Source organism: Odontesthes bonariensis, chromosome 6, assembly GCF_027942865.1.
Source record: "Odontesthes bonariensis isolate fOdoBon6 chromosome 6, fOdoBon6.hap1, whole genome shotgun sequence".
Lineage (NCBI taxonomy): Eukaryota > Metazoa > Chordata > Actinopteri > Atheriniformes > Atherinopsidae > Odontesthes > Odontesthes bonariensis.
This window is the reverse complement of record NC_134511.1, coordinates 18125377-18145312: the sequence shown is the minus strand read 5'-3', so window position 1 is coordinate 18145312 and position 19936 is coordinate 18125377. Positions and strand designations below refer to the sequence as shown.

Here is a 19936-nt window from a genome sequence, read left to right as displayed (position 1 = left end):
CCCTGTACGAGGCTCTGAAAGGTGCCAAGCCTAAGCACACTGTGGACTGGAACACGGAAAGAGACAAGGCTTTTGTGGACGCTAAGACAGCCCTGGCTAAGGCTGCCATGTTGGCCCATCCCGCCTCCTCTGCCCCAATCGCACTTACCACGGACGCCTCGGACTACGCGGTCGGTGCGGTTTACGAGCAGTGGGTGGGTAATGCTTGGCAGCCTCTCGCCTTTTTCAGCAGGCAGTTACGTCCCAGTGAACGGAAGTATGGCACTTTCGACCGGGAGCTACTTGGAGTGTACCTCGCCATCCGACACTTTCGTTCACTGCTGGAAGGACGCCAGTTCACCGTTTTTGTGGACCACAAGCCTCTGACCTTCGCCATGTCCAAAGTCACTCAGCCATGGTCCGGCAGGCAACAGCGGCAGCTGACTTACATCTCAGAGTTCACGACGGACATTGCACACCTCTCTGGGAAGCACAACCAGGTTGCAGACTGCCTCTCCCGTGCTGTTGCGGGGGCGGTCCACCTCGGTTTGGACTACGGCAGCATGGCAATGGAGCAGGCCACAGACCCGGACGTGCAGGCTTGCCGTTCATCCGCTACTGGGCTGCAGCTTCAGGATGTGGCATTCGACAACGCTGGCACCACTCTGCTTTGCGACATCTCTATGGGCTCCCCTAGGCCTGTTGTGCCTGCGAAGTGGAGGCGGCCTGTTTTCGACGCCATCCATAGCCTCTCACACCCCGGAACCAAGGCCTCACAACGGCTGGTGGCAGCAAAGTTTGTGTGGCACGGACTTAAAAAGGACGTGAGGGACTGGGCGAACACCTGTGTGGAGTGCCAACGTGCCAAAGTACACCGCCACACCAAAGCGCCACTGGAACAATTTCAAGTGCCTGAACGACGTTTCGACCACGTCAACATCGACCTAGTTGGCCCACTTCCACCCTCGCAGGGTTACACTCATGTACTCACTATGGTCGACAGGACCACACGGTGGGCAGAGGCTGTTCCACTGTCATCCATAACATCAGCGGACGTGGCACGGGCATTTATTGGCACCTGGGTGTCCCGTTTTGGCGCCCCTTCAGACATCTCCTCAGACCGTGGCGCTCAGTTTACCTCCGAGCTTTGGAACGCTGTCGCAGGGAGCTTGGGAGTTAAACTCCACCGCACCACGGCCTACCACCCCCAGAGCAATGGCCTCTGTGAACGATTTCACAGGTCCATGAAAGCCTCCCTGCGTGCCAGCCTGAAGGACAGTTCCTGGGCTGACAAGCTCCCATGGGTCATGCTGGGCATCAGGACAGCGCCGAAGGAAGACCTCCAGGCCTCCTCCGCAGAGCTGGTCTACGGTCAGCCACTGCGGGTCCCCGGGGATTTCGTCCCCAGCACCACGACCCCTTGGTCAGCCACACTCCAGCGCTCCAGCCTGTTAGACAATGCCAAGCTGTTTGCTCCACTTGCTACCTCCTGCCATGGTCTACCAAACTCTCACGTCCCCAGTGGCCTACAGTCTGCTGGGTATGTTTTCATTCGTGTGGATGGGCACAGCGGACCTCTCCGTCCGCCTTACGAGGGCCCTTTCCGTGTTGTGGAAACTGGGGACAAGCACTTTGTGGTGGACATTGGGGACAAACCGGAGTGTATTTCTGTGGACCGCCTTAAACCAGCTCACCTTGATCTGGCCAGGCCAGTTGAGTTGGCGCAGCCCCCAAAACGGGGACGGCCTCTGACTAGGCCCCCCCTTTCCGTTCCTCCTGCCCCTCGACCATGCCGCAGGGGAGCCCCACAGACAGCCACTGAGGGGGCGGTTCCGCACTCTCAAATTCGGCGGAGCCGCACTGGACGTTTGATTCGCCCCCCACGCCGTTGATATTTTTTCTCAGGTTTTCTGTTAGAGTGAATTCTGGGGGGGCATGTGTAGTGCTCTCAACACTGACGGCATAATTCACTTTCTTATATGTGTTCTGTTATCTGTTATGTTGTGCGGTTCATTGTCTTGAATGTTATGATGCATTTAATAGTTGCGGTCTCTTTAAGAGATCCGGTGACGTTTCATGATAACAGCTGTTCTGTTGATGCGCGAGCTGTCAGTTGGAACTGTCAGTTTTTGTCAGTTGGAACTGTCAGTTTTTGTCAGTTGGAACTGTCAGTTTTTGTCAGTTAATAAACGCGACTCACAGAGTCTTAATGTGAGAAGTTTTCGGCTCATCTTTTCGCCTAAAGGCAACTTCCACAAGATCACACATAATTGTGCAGAACCCAGATAACGCAAGACTTTTTAAGACAAAGGTTTGTTGAAATGACACCTGTCGTAGCAGGTGATAGGAGAGACAAGACAGTCAGCCCCACTGAACCATTCTCACTGTGAAACCCCGATGGCACACAAATGAGGCTTTTCGTATTCAGTAACTGATATAATCTATATGAGTAAATATGTGGGAGCACTGACCAAGCAGTGCAATGCAAATAGATTGTGACTATCCAAACATACAACACTGCTGGTCATGAAAATGTGATAGTGGAGTGGCAATGAAAATGAAAACTGTTTCAGTGCGCAACTGTTGACATCTAGGTGGGAACGTTTATTATTATTTTTTTTTTAAATATGCTACTGCGGCACTAAGGCTTGAGACGAGCATCAGGGGGAAGGATGCATTTTGACTGGTTCTGTATTTGTCTTACAACCCTTTGAGGTCAGTTACATTTTTATGTTGCCATGACAACAGAATACAATTTTCTCTTTTGTTGTGCAGGTGTTGACTTTTCAGTCAGTTGCAAAATTGCTGCAATTTTGCCCCCCCCCCACTCACTCACTCACTCACTCACAATCCAAGAGTTCCCACTTACCAACTAGCTTCCTTTCTCTCCCCCTGCAATTCTGTGACAGTCTCCTCTGTCTGATACTAATGTCTCTATTTAATAACATAGCGACGGACTGCCACGAGCCTTTCGTTACCCAGACAACTAATGACAAGAGTCAGAGAGATGGAACTGACAGGAAGACAATGGAAACGGTGTCCAAAGTAAACAGAAAAACACAACTGTTTACACTGTGACGAACACAGCTCAATTTAACATACAAATGACATTCGATTCCATGTGGACTCATAGCTAGAGAGGCAGCAAAACATGAAAAAAAAAATGAAAGAATAAAAAAATGTAGCCAAATAATAAATAATGAAACTGTGGCAATAGCTTACAGATAAATCAATAGCCCCTTTCACACTGCCGAATAACCCGCGTTTAATTCGCGAATTTAGCGTGTCCGCTGTTGCATTCACACTGCCGACCCGGGCTGCCGCGTCAACTCGACTCGCCTTTCGACCCGCGTCGGACCCTCGTCTTTTTGCCGAGCCGAGTTTGATGTGAACGCAATCGACGCGGGTCGGACGTGGGCGTGGCGTGACGTGAGGAGTTTAAAAGACAGAATGGACAGCTGATTCAGAACAACAGCGACAGGTGAGGACAAGTTTTACTCTGTTTTAGCCTACATCAAGTTGGAGACATTTTTTAATGTGGCCAACTGGGGAGACAAGGAGGTCCACGAGCTCCTCAGCCTCCGAGCAGAGGACGTTATTTACCGCCACATGTCGGGGACGGTGAAAGATGGACCTCTGCTGGAAGGGCTGGCGAGAAAGATGGGAGAGCGCGGTTTCCCACGCACCGTAAAGTAACATCTCCATGAACTGCATATACAATTGCATAAACGATATCTCAAGGTGTCCCGCCATCGTTTGTTTGAAAAATTTGATGCAGACAGGTGTATTTAACCCTACCTCCGACGCATGGCTTGTGCCTACGTCATTGTACACGCCCAGCATTTTATGTGTTTCGTGTGACGCTCTGCCACTAGGCAACGCCCCCTGAACTCGGCTTCAGGCGACACGGGTCACCCTGACACGCCAAGCGTTCACATTGCTCGACGCGGGTCGAAGGTGCAATTTGGACCCGCTAAGGTAGCGGGTCGCAGTGTGAAAGGGGCTTATAATGCTGTCAGCCCAAAACAGCATTAGATATTTTGTGCTACTTATTTGATACAATTACATTGGCTGAGAATAAACATGAGAGCCGGAAACAAAGTTTCTTTTTTGTAACTGATGAATAATTTGCACCATAGACGGTATAAAAGATGGATACCTATGGTCACACATTGCGGCTGCTTTGTGGGCTGCTGCTTTGAAGCACGGAGTTCAGCATTTGTCCATCGCCATCTTGAGTTTTAGCAGCCAGAAATGACTTACTAGGATATATCCGAGCAAGAAAAAAAAAGTAGATTGTGGATGTTCACTGGGTAGTGCAAATGTCACTCAAAGCACTCAACGCCTATAACAATGCACAACTACCTCCACCAAGCAGCTTAGCTGTTTGGTAAGGTGTGTTTGTCTGTTTATTAGAAGAACAAACAAATAATCACACTCCCTACAGTCATTATAAAGCCATTTTTTGTACCTGTAATCACATTGGATTCTGCTGAAAAGGTCATTTAACATGAGTATAAGGACTGATTCACTTTTTTTTTTTTTTTAGTTTTTAACTCCTCTGCAATGGCTTGGTTTTACCCTCTCAATGGTTGTCACTTGCTCTACAGACTGGCATTTGCTTTCTGCTTGTGCACACTTACGTGTCCTTTTTACAGAGCTAAGACCCACTTTTTCTTCATGACATTGCCTTGAGGTTCAATACCATTTGGGATTGACAAGGGGCATTGTATTTGTTAAAGAATAAAATAATCCTGAAGAATGCCATTTGCACATAGTGCCGTTCACATGGTAATTCAAAAAATATTTTAAAAGGAAAAGAAAAACATGGAACACAGATCCTGAATATATCATCCTCATTATTACCCACTCATGGTTGTCTTCCTTTGCTCCGATAAATTCCTTAAATTAGACGCTGATTCAAATGTGTTTTTCATGCAACCATCTTCCTCGAGGTGACGAGTATAAGACGACCATGTCTCCAGTATGAGGACAATGAAAAAGCAAGACTAATTTCACATTTCCCCTAAATCACACACTACATGGATTCAAGGCAGCATAGCAACTTATCTCAGTATAAAGAGGAAATTTGCCAGCTAATAATTGGGCACAAACAGATCTCAAAAGAATAAAAATACATACTTTGCATCAGATTATGAACACAATTTTAGCACACTTTCTACTCTGTTCTTCCTAAAACCCTTTCCAACATGCATTATGTCTCTGTAACTCGTGGCCCAGTTTGTTGCATATCTTGTTAAGACATTTGTTTGGATTGCTTTATATCAGCATTATCACCTATTCCATAGACTGAAAATTCAATTGTTCCATCCAGTTTCACATTTTGTGACATTTAAGTTAATAAAATGTGTTTGGTAGTCCTACACTTATAATAACTGTGTACATATACAGTATGATACATGCATCATCTACCTCCCTCTGAGCAACTAAGTACAAGAGCTCCAAGTTTGGGTTGACCTGAAAAAGCTCAAGCAGCTAAACGGTAAAATAGCACAACAAATCCAAAATGGCACCCTTACTCCATTACCGCTCAACATGCATTGGCTTTTTTCAAAAATATCTTAGGCCAACTGAATATGTAAAAGCATTTTTAAAGCCCTCAACTGGAAAATGTTCATATGCATTTTGCATATTAAAAGCATTCAAAATTAACATAATCATGCTGAGTGTACTGCATCCCCAACTCCCACGTAAAACATTTTCAATTTCATGCTATGCACCCATCTTTAGATAGTGGATCATAATTCATTATCACAGATGGTGGGAAATGTAATTCTCCTCAGCCATCCTTTCAAAAGAGAGGACAATGAAGATTGAAGCGTAGGTGAGAACTGAGGTGTATTTGCGCGTGTGTGCCAGCCTTGCCCAACACAACAATGACCACACAAAGATAAACACCCTGCTTCTGAACAGCTCCACTCCAGGGCTTCAATATCTGAATAGCATGCTTAATTAAGCATTGGCTCCATGGCTGTTGCTATTGACAAACAAGTACAAGTGGAGGGATAAATAGGAAATTTAAATTTTTAAACCACCATATTCCTATACAACCTTATATCTCATAATAATTAAGTTACCTGACAAATGTTGAATTCTCTGGGTCTATATACATCTTTAGCATTATCTATATCTACTTGGTTGCTAAGAGATGCAACTATAAAATACACTAACTGAGACAACTTTCCATGTGCACTTCAGAGAAGCAGGAAACAGCCAAACATGGCCATGGGACATTCTGCTTCAGCCCTCCCACACGGCAAAAGAAGCTTTTAATAGGTTCTTGACCTTAGTAATCGTTGAGAAAGACTTTGGCCTTGACTTTTTTTGCGGTTTTAAAACCAACTGACCCGGTAGAATATCTAGTAATAATGTTCGCCACCCATTAAACTGTAACACACACAAATAACCTCTTACGCTCAGTACTCCGACAAGATTATCCCTGGCCTGTGCTCCTGCATAAAAACCAAAGCTGTGAAAACATAACATTTATTTTCTGGAGATATTCAGATGTCCACCTCACATGAAATTTTCAAAACAGAATTTTAAGCTCGGAATATGAGTCTGCGATTTCAAACTATTTGATAAAGATTTTAGGGCAAACGCAACTCTGCTTCATGCCAATTAAAAAATTAAAATTCTTTGGCATTTGGACTGAGACCTGGACAACAGAGGGTATGCACATATAGTGCAGTGTTCAATCTAGATATGTCTTGATCACTTAAATCAACAGCTGCCGAGTAGAAAATGATTCAACATTGCTGGCACTAGTCACTGTATTGGAAGAATAGCAAATGAATAGCATCCTTTATAATAGGTTATTGGTCTCGACAGGGATTCTTGACACTTACCAAAGAACCTGTGGGATACTGACAATAACATCCGACCATAAAAATGGGGTTTTCTGACATTTATATGTAAGAGGAGAATTGGTAGTTAGTCTATGGTTCTAAAGCACAAATAAATGTATGTAAATCCCCAGGGGAAGATTCTCCAGGGCAAGAATACAGCTAAAGCAACGGCATTCTGTCTACTATAAGCCTCAGAGCTCACTGTTTATGGACTTAGGCCTGGACCCATTATCACAAACACACTAAGCTGGAGCTAAGAGTTCGTACTCTGCTGTGGAAATGAAAGAGCAAGAGCTAAAAGGAAAACACACTTGGCTGGCTAAACAACGGTATAACTTCCTCAGTCAGTTAAAAATCATGAGCTGTGCCACTTACAGACCAGTCAAAAACAAACAATAAAAAGACATAACTGTGAGCACATGAGAACGCAACACGTGTACCCATAAAATATTATGACACAAACACCATATATATACAAACACCAGAAGCACAACTGTTGTATTACCAGAAGACAAAAAGAAACAAAAAAAATACGTTCCGCAAGCAGTACCTCTGCGATGAGGCATTGTACATTTCGATGGAACAGGGCAGCGGGAATGTGGAAATAGATAATAAATGTGTTCCATCAAAACCAAACTTACTGGGATCATCCAATTGGCTAGATCTCCATGTTTTGACACCTGCATGGCTCCCAGCATTGTCAGGTTGATGTGACCCCTTAAGAGAACGACACAACAGAAGAAGACAGCTGTCAACTTCAGAACCAGTTAAACTTCTGAACTCAAGTCCATTCATCAGGAATAAGAGAAAAAAAAAAGGAAGCCAGTAGTGGTACATTTAGCCCCTTCAGTCACAAGAAACACAGTTCATATACAAAAATATTGGGTCATTGACAACAAATCGAATACATAACAATGTTAACCACCTTCTGAAAATCGATCTAAGTGATGCTGCTAAACTTTGTCGGTCATGAGCACTGAATATAAAGAAGTGGTAAAAATCTAAATGGAGCAGGATATGAGTAGGTGCTAATGTGGTATTGGATGTAACATGGCATACAATATACTATATACTTAGTGATCATTTTCCAGCATCAAAGGACTCTTAATTGTGTTAGCACAACAGCAGACACACTTGCCCACAAATTCAACAGGGTTCCATTTAGTCCCCGCCAGTGTGGCTGGAAAGCACTATTTATGACCACTATTGAATTTCTGCTGGGTGGACAAACAAAACTGATGCTGCAGGGAGCGTGGGTGGGCAATATCAGTCAGCCGGCAAATCAATAAAAACCATAGACCTTGGGTATATTGACAAGGCTGCTGTCTAGTTGTACTGGTGGCCATTTGTTAATATCTAGTGTTACACCTTCTGGCTATGTTGCAGGGTCAAAGTCTGCTTAATACTTAGAGGAAGAGGAGATTTGGTGGAGATGAAAAACTCAGATTATGAGGAAATGTGTCCTTTCTTTTTTTGGTTTCATACATAAACTGCAGTCCAAGGATGTGACTAAAGGGTATTCTAAAAAATGCTTTCAAGTCCCTTTGAAACGTCAGACATATCCAACTTTCAGTTGACAAATAAGGCTTCAAAGCTCATGCGTATGGCCTTACCCTCGTATCATGGCAAATGACTCATCACTGGAGAAATAAGCAGCCCCCGGGAGCACAGTGACAGTCTCCTTCCCTGAAGGACAGAAACACAAAGTACAAAGTAGTAAGAGTTTACACATAAACATGACAAGAATGAAAATAATTGGCATGACATTAAAATCAGTGATTGCAAAGATGAAAAAGAGTTCAATCAAGAAGTGCTGATGTATGAAAGAAACTAGCAAGTGTAAAAAGTCAACATGGTAATATGACTTTAAAAAATGAGCTGACGAAAATATAAACATTTCTGATCGTGGCAGAATTAATCTGTGAATGCAATGAATGGAATCAGAACTAAATGTGTAGTCATGTGTTTATCTTTGTATTGCAGAGGTCAATACTTACACAGCATCATGACTGCTTTTAAGAAATGTAAATTTATCATTAATGGGTATTAATCAGGATATCCCTCACCAGCATTAATCAGATCTGCATCAACTGCATCTTCAGTAGGGTATGGCCCCTATGCAAAAAGAAATTAAGCATGAGTAAGCACACAGGCGGGCAGCAACACATACGCCACCAAGATCAATCAGACCTGACCGGCCATGATCTTTCGAAGGGGATACAGACACGGACACAATGGCGATAGATTTATTTTCTCTAAGTTCAATAAAGGCATCAATCCTTGTGAACAACGCGAAGGGGAAACCAGATGTGAGACAAGCACCTCTCTAAAACTAAGACATGTAATTAAATGAAACTTTGACAAATAAAGAATCGGCACAGGTGCCTGCATTTCCCTGTCAGCAGTAGTCCCTGAAAAGTCATTTCACAGCAGCTGCAGAAGTCTTTCTTAAAAAGCCCAGCCAGCAAATAATGACAAAGTGTCAAAAAACTGCCACCACCTGCTGTATAACAAACCTAGCACAATTCAAATAAGGTCCCCAACCAGCAACACTACTGCTCACATGAATGGCTATTCATCTTGCCACAAGCACAGAGCACAGTTTGGTTAAAGAAAAAACTTAACTGCGGTCAAAATGACCGTCTATGCCTATTGTTAGCTTGTTAAGATTTGAGGCACTGAAAACAATAAAGAAAACTAGATGATGTAAAAGTCTTACCAGTCCCAAAATTCCATTTTCACTTTGGAGATGTACAATGATGTCTGGTTTAATAAAGTTGCTGGCCAGCATGGGGATACCAATACCAAGGTTAGCTGATTGTCTCTTTGTTAAAAACAATAACTGCTTCATTTGTATTCAAGTCAAGTATTCAAATGAACAGACATGTATAATGTTGGATGCTGCTTTCCCAGAATCATCATGCATTTTATAGGTATCTCTTTAGCTATCTCAGACATGTACAATGGCTCAGTGTCAGCAGTCATAGTGTGAAGAGGCAAAAGAACATTAACTGTGTGGCCGATGCTCAAAACAAACAGAATTTCATATTCCTGGAGTTTCCAAAATACCAAATGTGTCAGGCTGGATTAAAATAGTCAAAGCAAAAAAAAAAAAAAAATGCCCAAGAGGTTCATCTCAGACAAGCCCCTCAGTACCTAAGGCTGCTTTCATAAGGAGAGACAAATGCTATCAATACAACACGGAAATGTGAAACACTGAAAGGAAGAAATGTTATGTATAATTTGCCAACTGGTGCAAAACTGTACTTATTCATTATGCTTGTTGGAAACAAAGGAAGCTAAAGTGCAGCTTTCTTTTTTTTTTCTGTGGCTATTACCCATTGCCTGTTCTGGTATTACTTAAAGTACTAATTAAATGGCAACAAAAGAAAAAAATGTATGCGATTTGCATACTGACAAAATTCTTATCAAAGGATACCGTACATCCCATCCTCAAACTCCAGAGCAGCCCTGCGAATGATCCTTTCCCGAACAATGTCTGAGTCTTTCTTTGGTTTGGGCTTCTCTTCTTGGCTTTTCTTCACTGTGCGTTTCTGGAACCATGGGGGGGAAAAAGATGGATAAGAAACAGTGAGATGTCATCTTCTGACCAAGTACAAGAAAAACAAAACATTGTATGTGCACAACCAAACCCCGCTCCACTCCACTGCTCTTCCATGAAGCTTTGAATTCATTACAGTGACAGTCAAAACGACATGATGCAGAAACTATAGGAAGAACCTCCTCACTTATATGAGCACTGACAGGATGTTGTTTTGTACCTCAATCCTTTTCTCGTAGCTGGCTCCCTGAACAACCCTTTGGACGTAGACACTAGGTATGTGGATGTCCTCTTCAGCAAAGGTCCCAACATCCACCACCTCCTCCACCTATGGAGAAAGATAGACGGATGAGTGCTGCATTCACCTGGAAAATGTCAAGCGATTCCTGAGCATGAAGTTCAGATGAAGAAACCACATACTGCTGGAATTACACTAATAACCATCTATGAAATTCTCCAGGTTAACTGACAAAAATCCAGGAGATGCTTTGCTACTCTGCCGACTAATCTCAAGGTCTATCGTGATTTTCAGCTGGTTGGGTCATTTGGAAAGTTTTTATTTCCCGATTTGGAAAAAATGGAAATACTCAACATAGATTTTAATCAATAGAACAGACATTGTAAATTAACTTGACATCCGATTCTAATCTGACCAACAAATATTTTTGGTGAAAATAACAAATATTTGTTCTCCCAAAACATGATCTCTCAGGTTTCCAAAAGTCTGCTACCGTCATGCATTCAACCGGTATGAGAGGGTAAATATTTGCGGAAGATGCTGCTGCGTTTAGTCTCTTAGCAACTCCAGAGTCCAATAAACACGTCTGTCCACTAAAATCCAGTTTGGCTAGAACAAAACAGAAAGGAATCATTTGACACACCAAAACCAGTGGCTAGCAGGGGTGCATTGGAATGATTTTGGTCTATGGAAAACCAAACATAACCATCTTATGGACAAAAAAGTTTATTGTAACCGTTTCAGTGAAGCTGCTCAAAAAACCCTACACTTACACTTCCCTTACTGAATCCTCACATTACTCTTACACTTAATAATATATATATATATATATATTATATAATAAGTACTATGTTTTTTTCGCAAATCTACCAAAAAGTATATTTTTGACTTCAACTTTATGTGGAGCACAGCAGAAGAGTAGTACACATAAGGGATTATTTATGTCTGACTGACAAGAAACAGAGGGAAATAGTTATTGATTAAGTAGAGTTGGATCGACAAAACTGGGATAGAAATACAACAACGAAGACACCGGCTCCCTTCTTAGGTAACAGTTGGGAACTGCTGTAAAGTGAGCCTCCAGCCTACACTTCTTCAGGAGTTCAGGGGGAGTTGTGCAGCCTGTGTGGGCTCCACTAAAGCTTGGTGCCCATTTGTAGTTAGCTAAAAAGGTCTTAAAAGTCATATGTTACATTCGGCTCTACTCTTAAAATCTATGATCCCTGAGGTTTCTGGTAAATATAGGAATAAAGCTGAGTTCGGGAAGGGACAAACTGCAAGTGTTCCTCTGAGGAAAGATTGTCCTTCGTGAAGATACACTTAAGTGATAACATTTACATGGCAAAAAAAAAAAAAAAAAAGAGTAAACTTAGTGTCTCAGGAGGGCAAAAGGGGAAATAAACCATGACAACACAATTCCCATCCCCACTCCTACTTCTCTGTGCTTTCCTTCTGTGTGGCTCACAGTGTAAGCTACTTACTCCATTTACATGAGGAGCAGGCAGCCGTTCAGAGCAAATTGAATTGAATCTCTCCTTATCTTCACTTCCTCCCTCAGCACTCAGCACTGACTGAGAGGAGTCAATGGCCAGGAGAGGATCCCATCTTCGTGTTGTCATGGATACACAGGCTTTGGTCTCTCATGAGCTCGGGCCACTCAGGATCATAAAATGATTTTAGACTCCTTTCATGGTTCTTGTGGTCGGTTTATGGTAAATCTCGAGTGCTTTACAGAGAAAAATGAGGCCATGCATGATGAGATTGGCAGCGCCTGATCACCGTAACAGCAGTCCCACGCAGTCACCCACATGAGACTCTGGGGGCTTGAGCTGTCTTTTGAGAGACTGGTGATTTCCTGAGACATCTTCATCAAGCAAGAAGGTGCTCGTCACGACATAAAACTCGTAAAATACTGAGGCTTGGGGCATGGGAAGCACAACAGATATTTGTTGGCATGAAAACATTTAATTAATAGTGTTCACTTCCTATTTTGTCTCTTCAGTGAAAAGATGTCAAATAGTGAGCCCCTTGAATACTTGAAAACCACAAACAAAAAACAAGAATTCACACCTCAGACACATTGGTTTCACCGTGCTGTTAGCCTCACACACATACACAAACAAAGCTCATATTCAGCTCCGTTTTCAATTAGCCTTCCAAAGCCAAGTCACAGCACATTAACACACTCATAAAATTTAAATGCGCCATGCATATGAAAAAAAGCCTCTGTTCCTTTCATCTGTGTGATGTGTCCAGACTCCACCGGAGGTTCAACGGACAAGGAGGGATAAAGCTTTAAAATGCAATAAAACAAACGAGGATAACACACAGAAACCCACAAATGAGCAGGTGTGTGGAGCGAATAAACAAGCACATGCGTCGACATTAATATTCCTGTATCTGCAGACCTATTTTCACATCAATGAAAGTAGAGCCAGGCATGAAGAGAGCTGGCAGGAGGACAGAGGGAATCAAAGTGCCCTCTGGGGACGCAGCAAGCGTTTTGTTTTTTTTCCAAGAGGGTGTGCTTTTTTAGGCCATGAGCTTTGTCAAATCTTATTAAATCTCAGATTGATCTGTTCACAATGCAACCAAATCCCTAAAATAAACCACTGACAGTGGTGCTGCAAACAGTGTTCCCTGTCCAGCTGTTAAGCTATGATAGAGACATGTTGTGCTCAGCACAAATAGTTGGTCTGAAAATAAAATCAAAACAAGGCTCCTTTCATAGTTTGACCTCTTTTTTAAAAGAATGGAACAAACACCAATAGTGGGGGGAGAAAGCAAAAGGGAAGTGCAAATGAGTCAGCTAATGCTTTCCCTTTGCTATGTATAAACGTGCATGAATGCTACTACTGACATACATGAACAGAAACAGCATTTCTTTTTAAGAAGACAAACCTTTACCAAAATGCTGACTAAATACTCTTGGGGTTAAAGCTATTCACTTGAACTGATCGAACTCCAATTGACCAGCTGCCCGTCGCACTGCAATCACCAAACTGACAACTGCAAGTAAAGTCAAATTATGCTCACAGTATTGTATAATTCCGTCATGTCTCAGTAATGTTCAAACAACAAGCTACCAGTTACTTGAGTCTTCAAAGTTAATGGCATCTTTGATTACAAGGACAAAGAACAGAGTGGATAAAGACCATTGCTAATTTTACTCTAAAACCTCACATAACGCTACATGTACAACCCTAAAATTAGTCTTGGAGTGATCCACTACCATAACATTTTCCTTATGTGTCATCATTAATTAATCTTCCTGTGCATAAAACACGGATACAGCATACATATATACACTAAAAACAGCTCTATAGTATAAGTATCATAATGTTTAGAGCAAACTCTAATTTGTAATATCCATACCTCTATATAATAAAGTGTACAAATGTATTAAGTTGTAGACTGACTGGCCTGAAACTAGATAAAGAAATAATTTGACAAATGTAATAATAATAAAAAAATTCATCAAAACTGAGTTGTTTTTTTTTCTTCTTTCAAGTACTTCGTGTCACAAAGGAGCTATCGAGCAGAGCTCATTCTTGTTTGAATTTTTGGCTAGCCTCTCTGCAGCAGCATCGGGGAATTAAACGGATGGCGCATCCACTGGGATGTGTCACAAAGTTTATTAAGTAGACTGAGAACAGGCCCCGCCCCACTTTGGACACGTGTATGCCGGTTAAAATCTGTCCGTGTGGAAGTGCAAAATACAAGGTCTGCATGTGTCACCACAATTAAAAAGGAATAATCTGCAAGGGGCCATGATTACCTGAATCAGATTTAATGGCAATCTGGAAAGTAGTTTTGCCATTGTTTATTTGTGTCAAAGGACTGAGTTCTCTACCCTAATACTTTATACTTTTTATCATATCTAAGGGAGATGAAAATAAACGAACAGGCCAATATCAACTTGGATCTCTCTGTGGGGGCCTTTTTAACTGAAAAAATGTGATTCATTCAGTTGAGGAAAAGTAGTGTTACTTGTGGCTACAGGGACTCGCCTGTAGTCTGGCCCACTGTAACAACACAGAACCCATGAGCAGATAATACAAGATACACATCGGAAGAAAGAACATGGGCTCTGTTACGATAAATGTTTCACAAAGTAGACAGAAAATAGCAACTAGCTGTTTGCGACTGCATTTATATACAAAGTATTTTTACACTGGAACCATGAGATATTTATGGAACTGAATTGAAAACCGACAAAAATAATATGGTCAAATGTGGTTCAATGTACAGTTTTAATTCAAACTGCCTTTAACTGCCAGTGTGTAAAAGCCTCAGTAGCTTCTTAATTTGACAGGGAGCGACTTGAGTTTATGTTCCACCTTTGTCTGTATTTTTTTGGGTGCGCAAGTCCTGAAATGCAACATTCAAGAGGTCAGAAGAAAAACATGGTGTGGCTACAGGCAACAGGGTGGCAGCGATGCCACACACTCATTACTGTGAGTATTTTTAGCCTTTCCATCTTCCCCCCATTGTGTGGGCACTTGGCCATGCTCTGTTTCCATTTTCTGGGATCAGCTCAGGCTCTATCCTCAAACCCAGAATACTGACATCACAAGCAATCTGTTTCCACACACTGGAAGCTTGACTGCTCTCTGAGTATCCAGATGAAAGGAGACAACCATCTGATGCAGTTCCTGACAATATAACAGGAACCAATGTCAACAGAGTTGACATTTCAAACACCAAAAAAACCTAAACCAAATGTCAGATTTAAATGATGGCCTGTTGTATGATATCTTTTCATTCATAGTCGGTAATTCAGCTCATGACAATGTTTGGCAAATCCGTTTTCCCCTTCTTCTGCCTCTAATCATACTTTTTGTATACCATGTGCCCCTCTCTGCCTCTCTGTTTGAGAAGTCCTGCTTTGACGTGTATCTGCTTCATAATCCCCAGCGGTGTGTCATTGGTTTTAAAATCAGTCTTCAGTAAATGTCAGCATGGCACTTGAATATAAGTCCACGTCAATCTGATTTATTTCTTGTCGAGTCAGTGCCAGGCTTACTGATGATTTGTTACCTTTAAGGTAGAGCATGACCGAAATGTTTGGTTTAACCTCTTGTGACCTTGAGGTCTTAGTTTACATACTGTATGCTGCCATCAATACCCTTAAATGTAAGAAATGTAAGCTATATGATACAGTCATAATAAATGTCTAAGGATCAGTGATAAATGAATCAGTCTGTTTTTAGATCAATCTGATACGATCTTCTTCTTTTTTTGTGTGTGTGTGGGGGGGGAGGGGGGGAGAAATCAAAGGCTTTTATACTCATCTCCTTTGATATTACAGCAATTTACTGTAGTTTCAACTTATTAAGCCCTGCAATTACCACCATTTGCTCAAGGGGTTTCAGCTCAAAGTAAAAAAGCAGTGACAGTAAAGGGAGAACAATGTTAATATTGCTGATGTAGAGACGCTCCTTTAAAACAAGTACTTTTACAACACCCTACAAATAGTTTGTTTTAAGTACAATTTTCACACATGTGAATTCTCTCACAGGACTTGTGCATGGCTCTACACAACTCTGCATGCAGGGTTTTTAGGCACACTTCAATGAAGAGCAACCTGAACTTTAACACTGATATTTTTCCAAAGAGGGAAAAGATTACTTCAGCCCTGGGTCTCTTGTATTTCTACTGATGTCGCAGGAAAAGGGTAGATTAGGCACATTAAGCTAATTGGAGTGTGAGATGTCACTTCCTGATGATATTTTTTAGGTTGCCATGCTTCTCACAAAGCAGCCTTACAAGCAGTCAAACCAGCTTTGTTTTTGTTTTGTTTTTTTTCTTGCCCTAAAGTGTAACCACTCTGAAACATCAGAAATGAATATTTCATTGCTGAGATTTACAGCTTTCTTGTCACAACCAAAGCTATCATGGCTTTGACTCATTTACCAACCGCCAGCAAGATGTTACGTTACATCAGCAGTCCTATGTGTGGTCTGAATACAAGCCGAAACAAGGCTTTGATGGCTTTGAAGGCTCCCCAGTCCCCGCTTTCTTCAATAAGCAGCTAGAACTGGGAAGGGGGAAATCGACTAAACCACTTACAGCAACCACCAGTCAAACAAAACTAAAAAGAGCATGATGCACACTTAATGCAAACTAAAGTCAACTCATCATCTTTTTTTAAGGAGGAAACGATGGGGATAACAATGAGCCCAAAATTATTTGCAAAGATTAGCTTACGAATTTGGATCATTATAACGGATTTATTATGGCCGGAATCCAACAATTTGACTAACAAAAACTGGAGTCAAAAAAAAAAAAAATCAACAAAACTCAACAATCAAACAAAGTTCCCAAATAAACACCAAGACTGAAGCCGTCTCGTACTCTTAATCGGCATTTTACCATTTTCATTTCGAAAGAATAATAAAACCTAAAAAACAAAGCTATAGCCTGCCGAGGGCCTGCATAGCAACTGCTATTTTGGCTGATGCTGAGACCTCTTAAGAGGGAAATCATTTATATCCACATCTTGTTAAAAGGACAAAATGCACTTAAAAATAAATAAACTCAATTCATGTTTGACAAATTTAACTATAACAAAATGCACTTCATCGCTACAAGACCACAGCCGCGTCATTTACTGTGACATTAAATAAGACCCCTGCTTCCATTCAGTCTCTGGCTCCCACAGTCTTTTGCTGTACCTGGATTAAGGGAGAAACTAGACCAGCTGGAAACCGAGGGAACACTGAACAATTGAATAGCAGGGTTTGGTTGCCTGGCAACCATGGCGGTAGCTGGTGATGATCTGATGATTTACGTCGAGTCATTTATTTTCACCTGCTTTATTTTTTTTAGAACCCTTCAAAACTCTCGGTTAAAAGAAGTAGATCAATCAAATTTCAGACTAGAGCCACCAGCTGCCACTACAACTGCCAGCAGTTGACGAGGTGAATGATCGGGGCGCTATATGGTCAAAATGTATTTCCATACATTAGGAAGGATTTATCAGAAGGGAGCATATACCAGAATATAGCAAAACTGATCACTAACAATAAAGAACATAACAACAAATACAACAAACACATTGATATTCTACATGAACATGCCAAAAAAAAAAAAATCTGTAAAGGTTTAGTGCACCTTTGAATGTAGAACATTCAAACTGATAAAAAGTTAAAGTGCAGATAAAGCAATCATCCATTAGAGCGCTCTGGGTAAACACGTATTCATGATACTTACTTTGATGTACTGTAAGGTGCACGACAAAATTCAAGTAAGGTATTTCGCCCAAGTTCCCCGAGTTTTTCCATCTCCCACCCAGAACATTTTGGCATTTTTTGCCCCCTGATAACCATCGATTGTTAAGGCCTTAAACACTGAACCTTCCAGGCAGCAAACAGGCCAAAGCCCCAACGAGCAAATCTGTTCCAACAGATGCTCAAAGCATTGTCCAATACCCTCTTTTGAGCGACTGCCAAGCTGATTTGCAGGTTAAATGAACAGACTCAAACACACCTGACACTCTGTTGGTAATTTAATCAGCGCACTGGGCAGATGGGTCAATATTGACAACAAATCAGCAGATTTATGACTGAGCACATCCTGAATCTTGAACATCCATTCATTTTTACAGAGACAGTAATTGCATCGGTATCAGATAAAATGTTTTCAATGGGTGTTACCATACAGCCCAGACAATCAGTAACATGTTATTGATAATGTTCATATTGTCTACAGGGCAATGAAAACCCTTATGTAAAATTAACACCTCAGTGTTGTATACTTCTGTTAACCAAAATAATCTTTCATTTTTCATAGTTTCTTTTTCAAAAGTTTTCATAGTTCCATTTTGCCCATTGATCGGAGATAATCATCATTCGATGTCGAGGATTCAGGGAATGTTGTGTGTCCTACAGGTCGCGGATGAGAACTGATCGGGTCAGGAATCGGCTGGTTAATCTGGTGTTACCTGGACAGGAAAACGCTCCTGCCATTTACAAGGCCGAGAGGTTGCAGAAAAACTGTATATGCCATTCTCTATGTGGCCCAACCTTTGGAGCTCAAACTAAATTTGCAGAGCCAAACATGAAACATTCACAGTGCACATCAACAGTGGAAGGTATAAACTATGCAAAGGCAGATGCACTGATGGAGTGGCAGCACATCTGCTGAAAGCTGGGGCCAAAATGAAAAGCTTCATTTTCAAAAACTTCAAAACACCATCACATTATGAAGCAGAAGCGACAATTCACTTAACTGTAAACTGTTAAACATTAATTGAGTTCAAGTGAATCGACTAATAGCAAACACATAGCCTGTTGTTGCACATTCACATGAAGGGATTACACTCATCTGTCCTTCATTATTGCTTGGGATAATGTGCGTCATCTAAGTAAATGAAAACCAAAGCGGCACATTGACATTTTTCATCATAACAGTATTACTGCTAAAAACATTGGAAATAAGTGGACAAAAGAAATATCAATTGGCAATTTTACAACGACAGAGGAATTTAAGCCTCGGAACTCAATCCTCCATTTGTGTGGGCTAAGTTTCCCTGGTCTGTAGAGCGAATGTTTTCTCCACGCTGAAGACACACTCCAGCAAGTTGGCATTTTCAGAGCATAAACCTTTTATATCTTCATTGCATGACATCAGAGGCCCTCTTCGAGTTTTGGTGGGTTTTTTTCATAATTCATTTGGCATTTGCGGGTGTAGGTTTAATGGATCAGGTTAAGGAATTGAAGAGTTCCTTTCAACCACTACTTTGTGCCTATTGACTTAAAAAATAAAACAGGGATGCATCAGCATGCGTCAATGACACAGTTAAATGGAAATTCTATTAATTTACAGCTTTGGATCAATTTTGTTAGTCTGGCCAAATCCCCCTACCTCGGTTCGCTCAGTGTTTTGCCAATCAGCAAACAGTTGCGAGTGGTGACGCAGAACTCACGCGCGGAGTCCATTGTAGTCCATATAATTGTAGTTCAACCGCAGCGGAAATAAACATGGCGACGGAAGAACGCTAGAAGCTATCCATGAAGTTGTCTCAACCCTGGAGAGCATTACACAATTAAAACAAGAGCAAGAGGAATGCCTCGTCAATTTTGTTAGTGGCAAGGAAGTCGTAGCTCTCCTTCAAACTGGCTTTGGGAAAAGTTTGATTTATCAAATGGTACCGGTATAATGAAAGCGGATGTGGGAAGCGTGATTCGCGAGCTAGAGCCTCGCGAGAGTAAGCATGAACCTCGGCGCATAACCTACGTCCTTTCTAAACATTACTGATTGGTTAAGGGAACTCCAATGAATTTA

The 19936-nt window shown here is 41.8% G+C and overlaps 1 protein-coding gene across 1 annotated transcript in view; it reads right to left on the bottom strand.

The window, feature by feature from the left end:
- Window positions 1–19936, bottom strand: part of oxct1a (3-oxoacid CoA transferase 1a) — a 46377-nt gene that overhangs the window by 17836 nt on the left and 8605 nt on the right. The window contains exons 8-13 of the mRNA XM_075467731.1: window positions 10631–10738; window positions 10288–10402; window positions 9568–9662; window positions 8915–8963; window positions 8462–8534; window positions 7490–7565 (exon numbers count right to left, since the gene is read on the bottom strand). Coding sequence (XP_075323846.1) covers window positions 7490–7565; window positions 8462–8534; window positions 8915–8963; window positions 9568–9662; window positions 10288–10402; window positions 10631–10738 — 516 coding nt within the window. The remainder of the gene's footprint in view (window positions 1–7489; window positions 7566–8461; window positions 8535–8914; window positions 8964–9567; window positions 9663–10287; window positions 10403–10630; window positions 10739–19936) is intronic.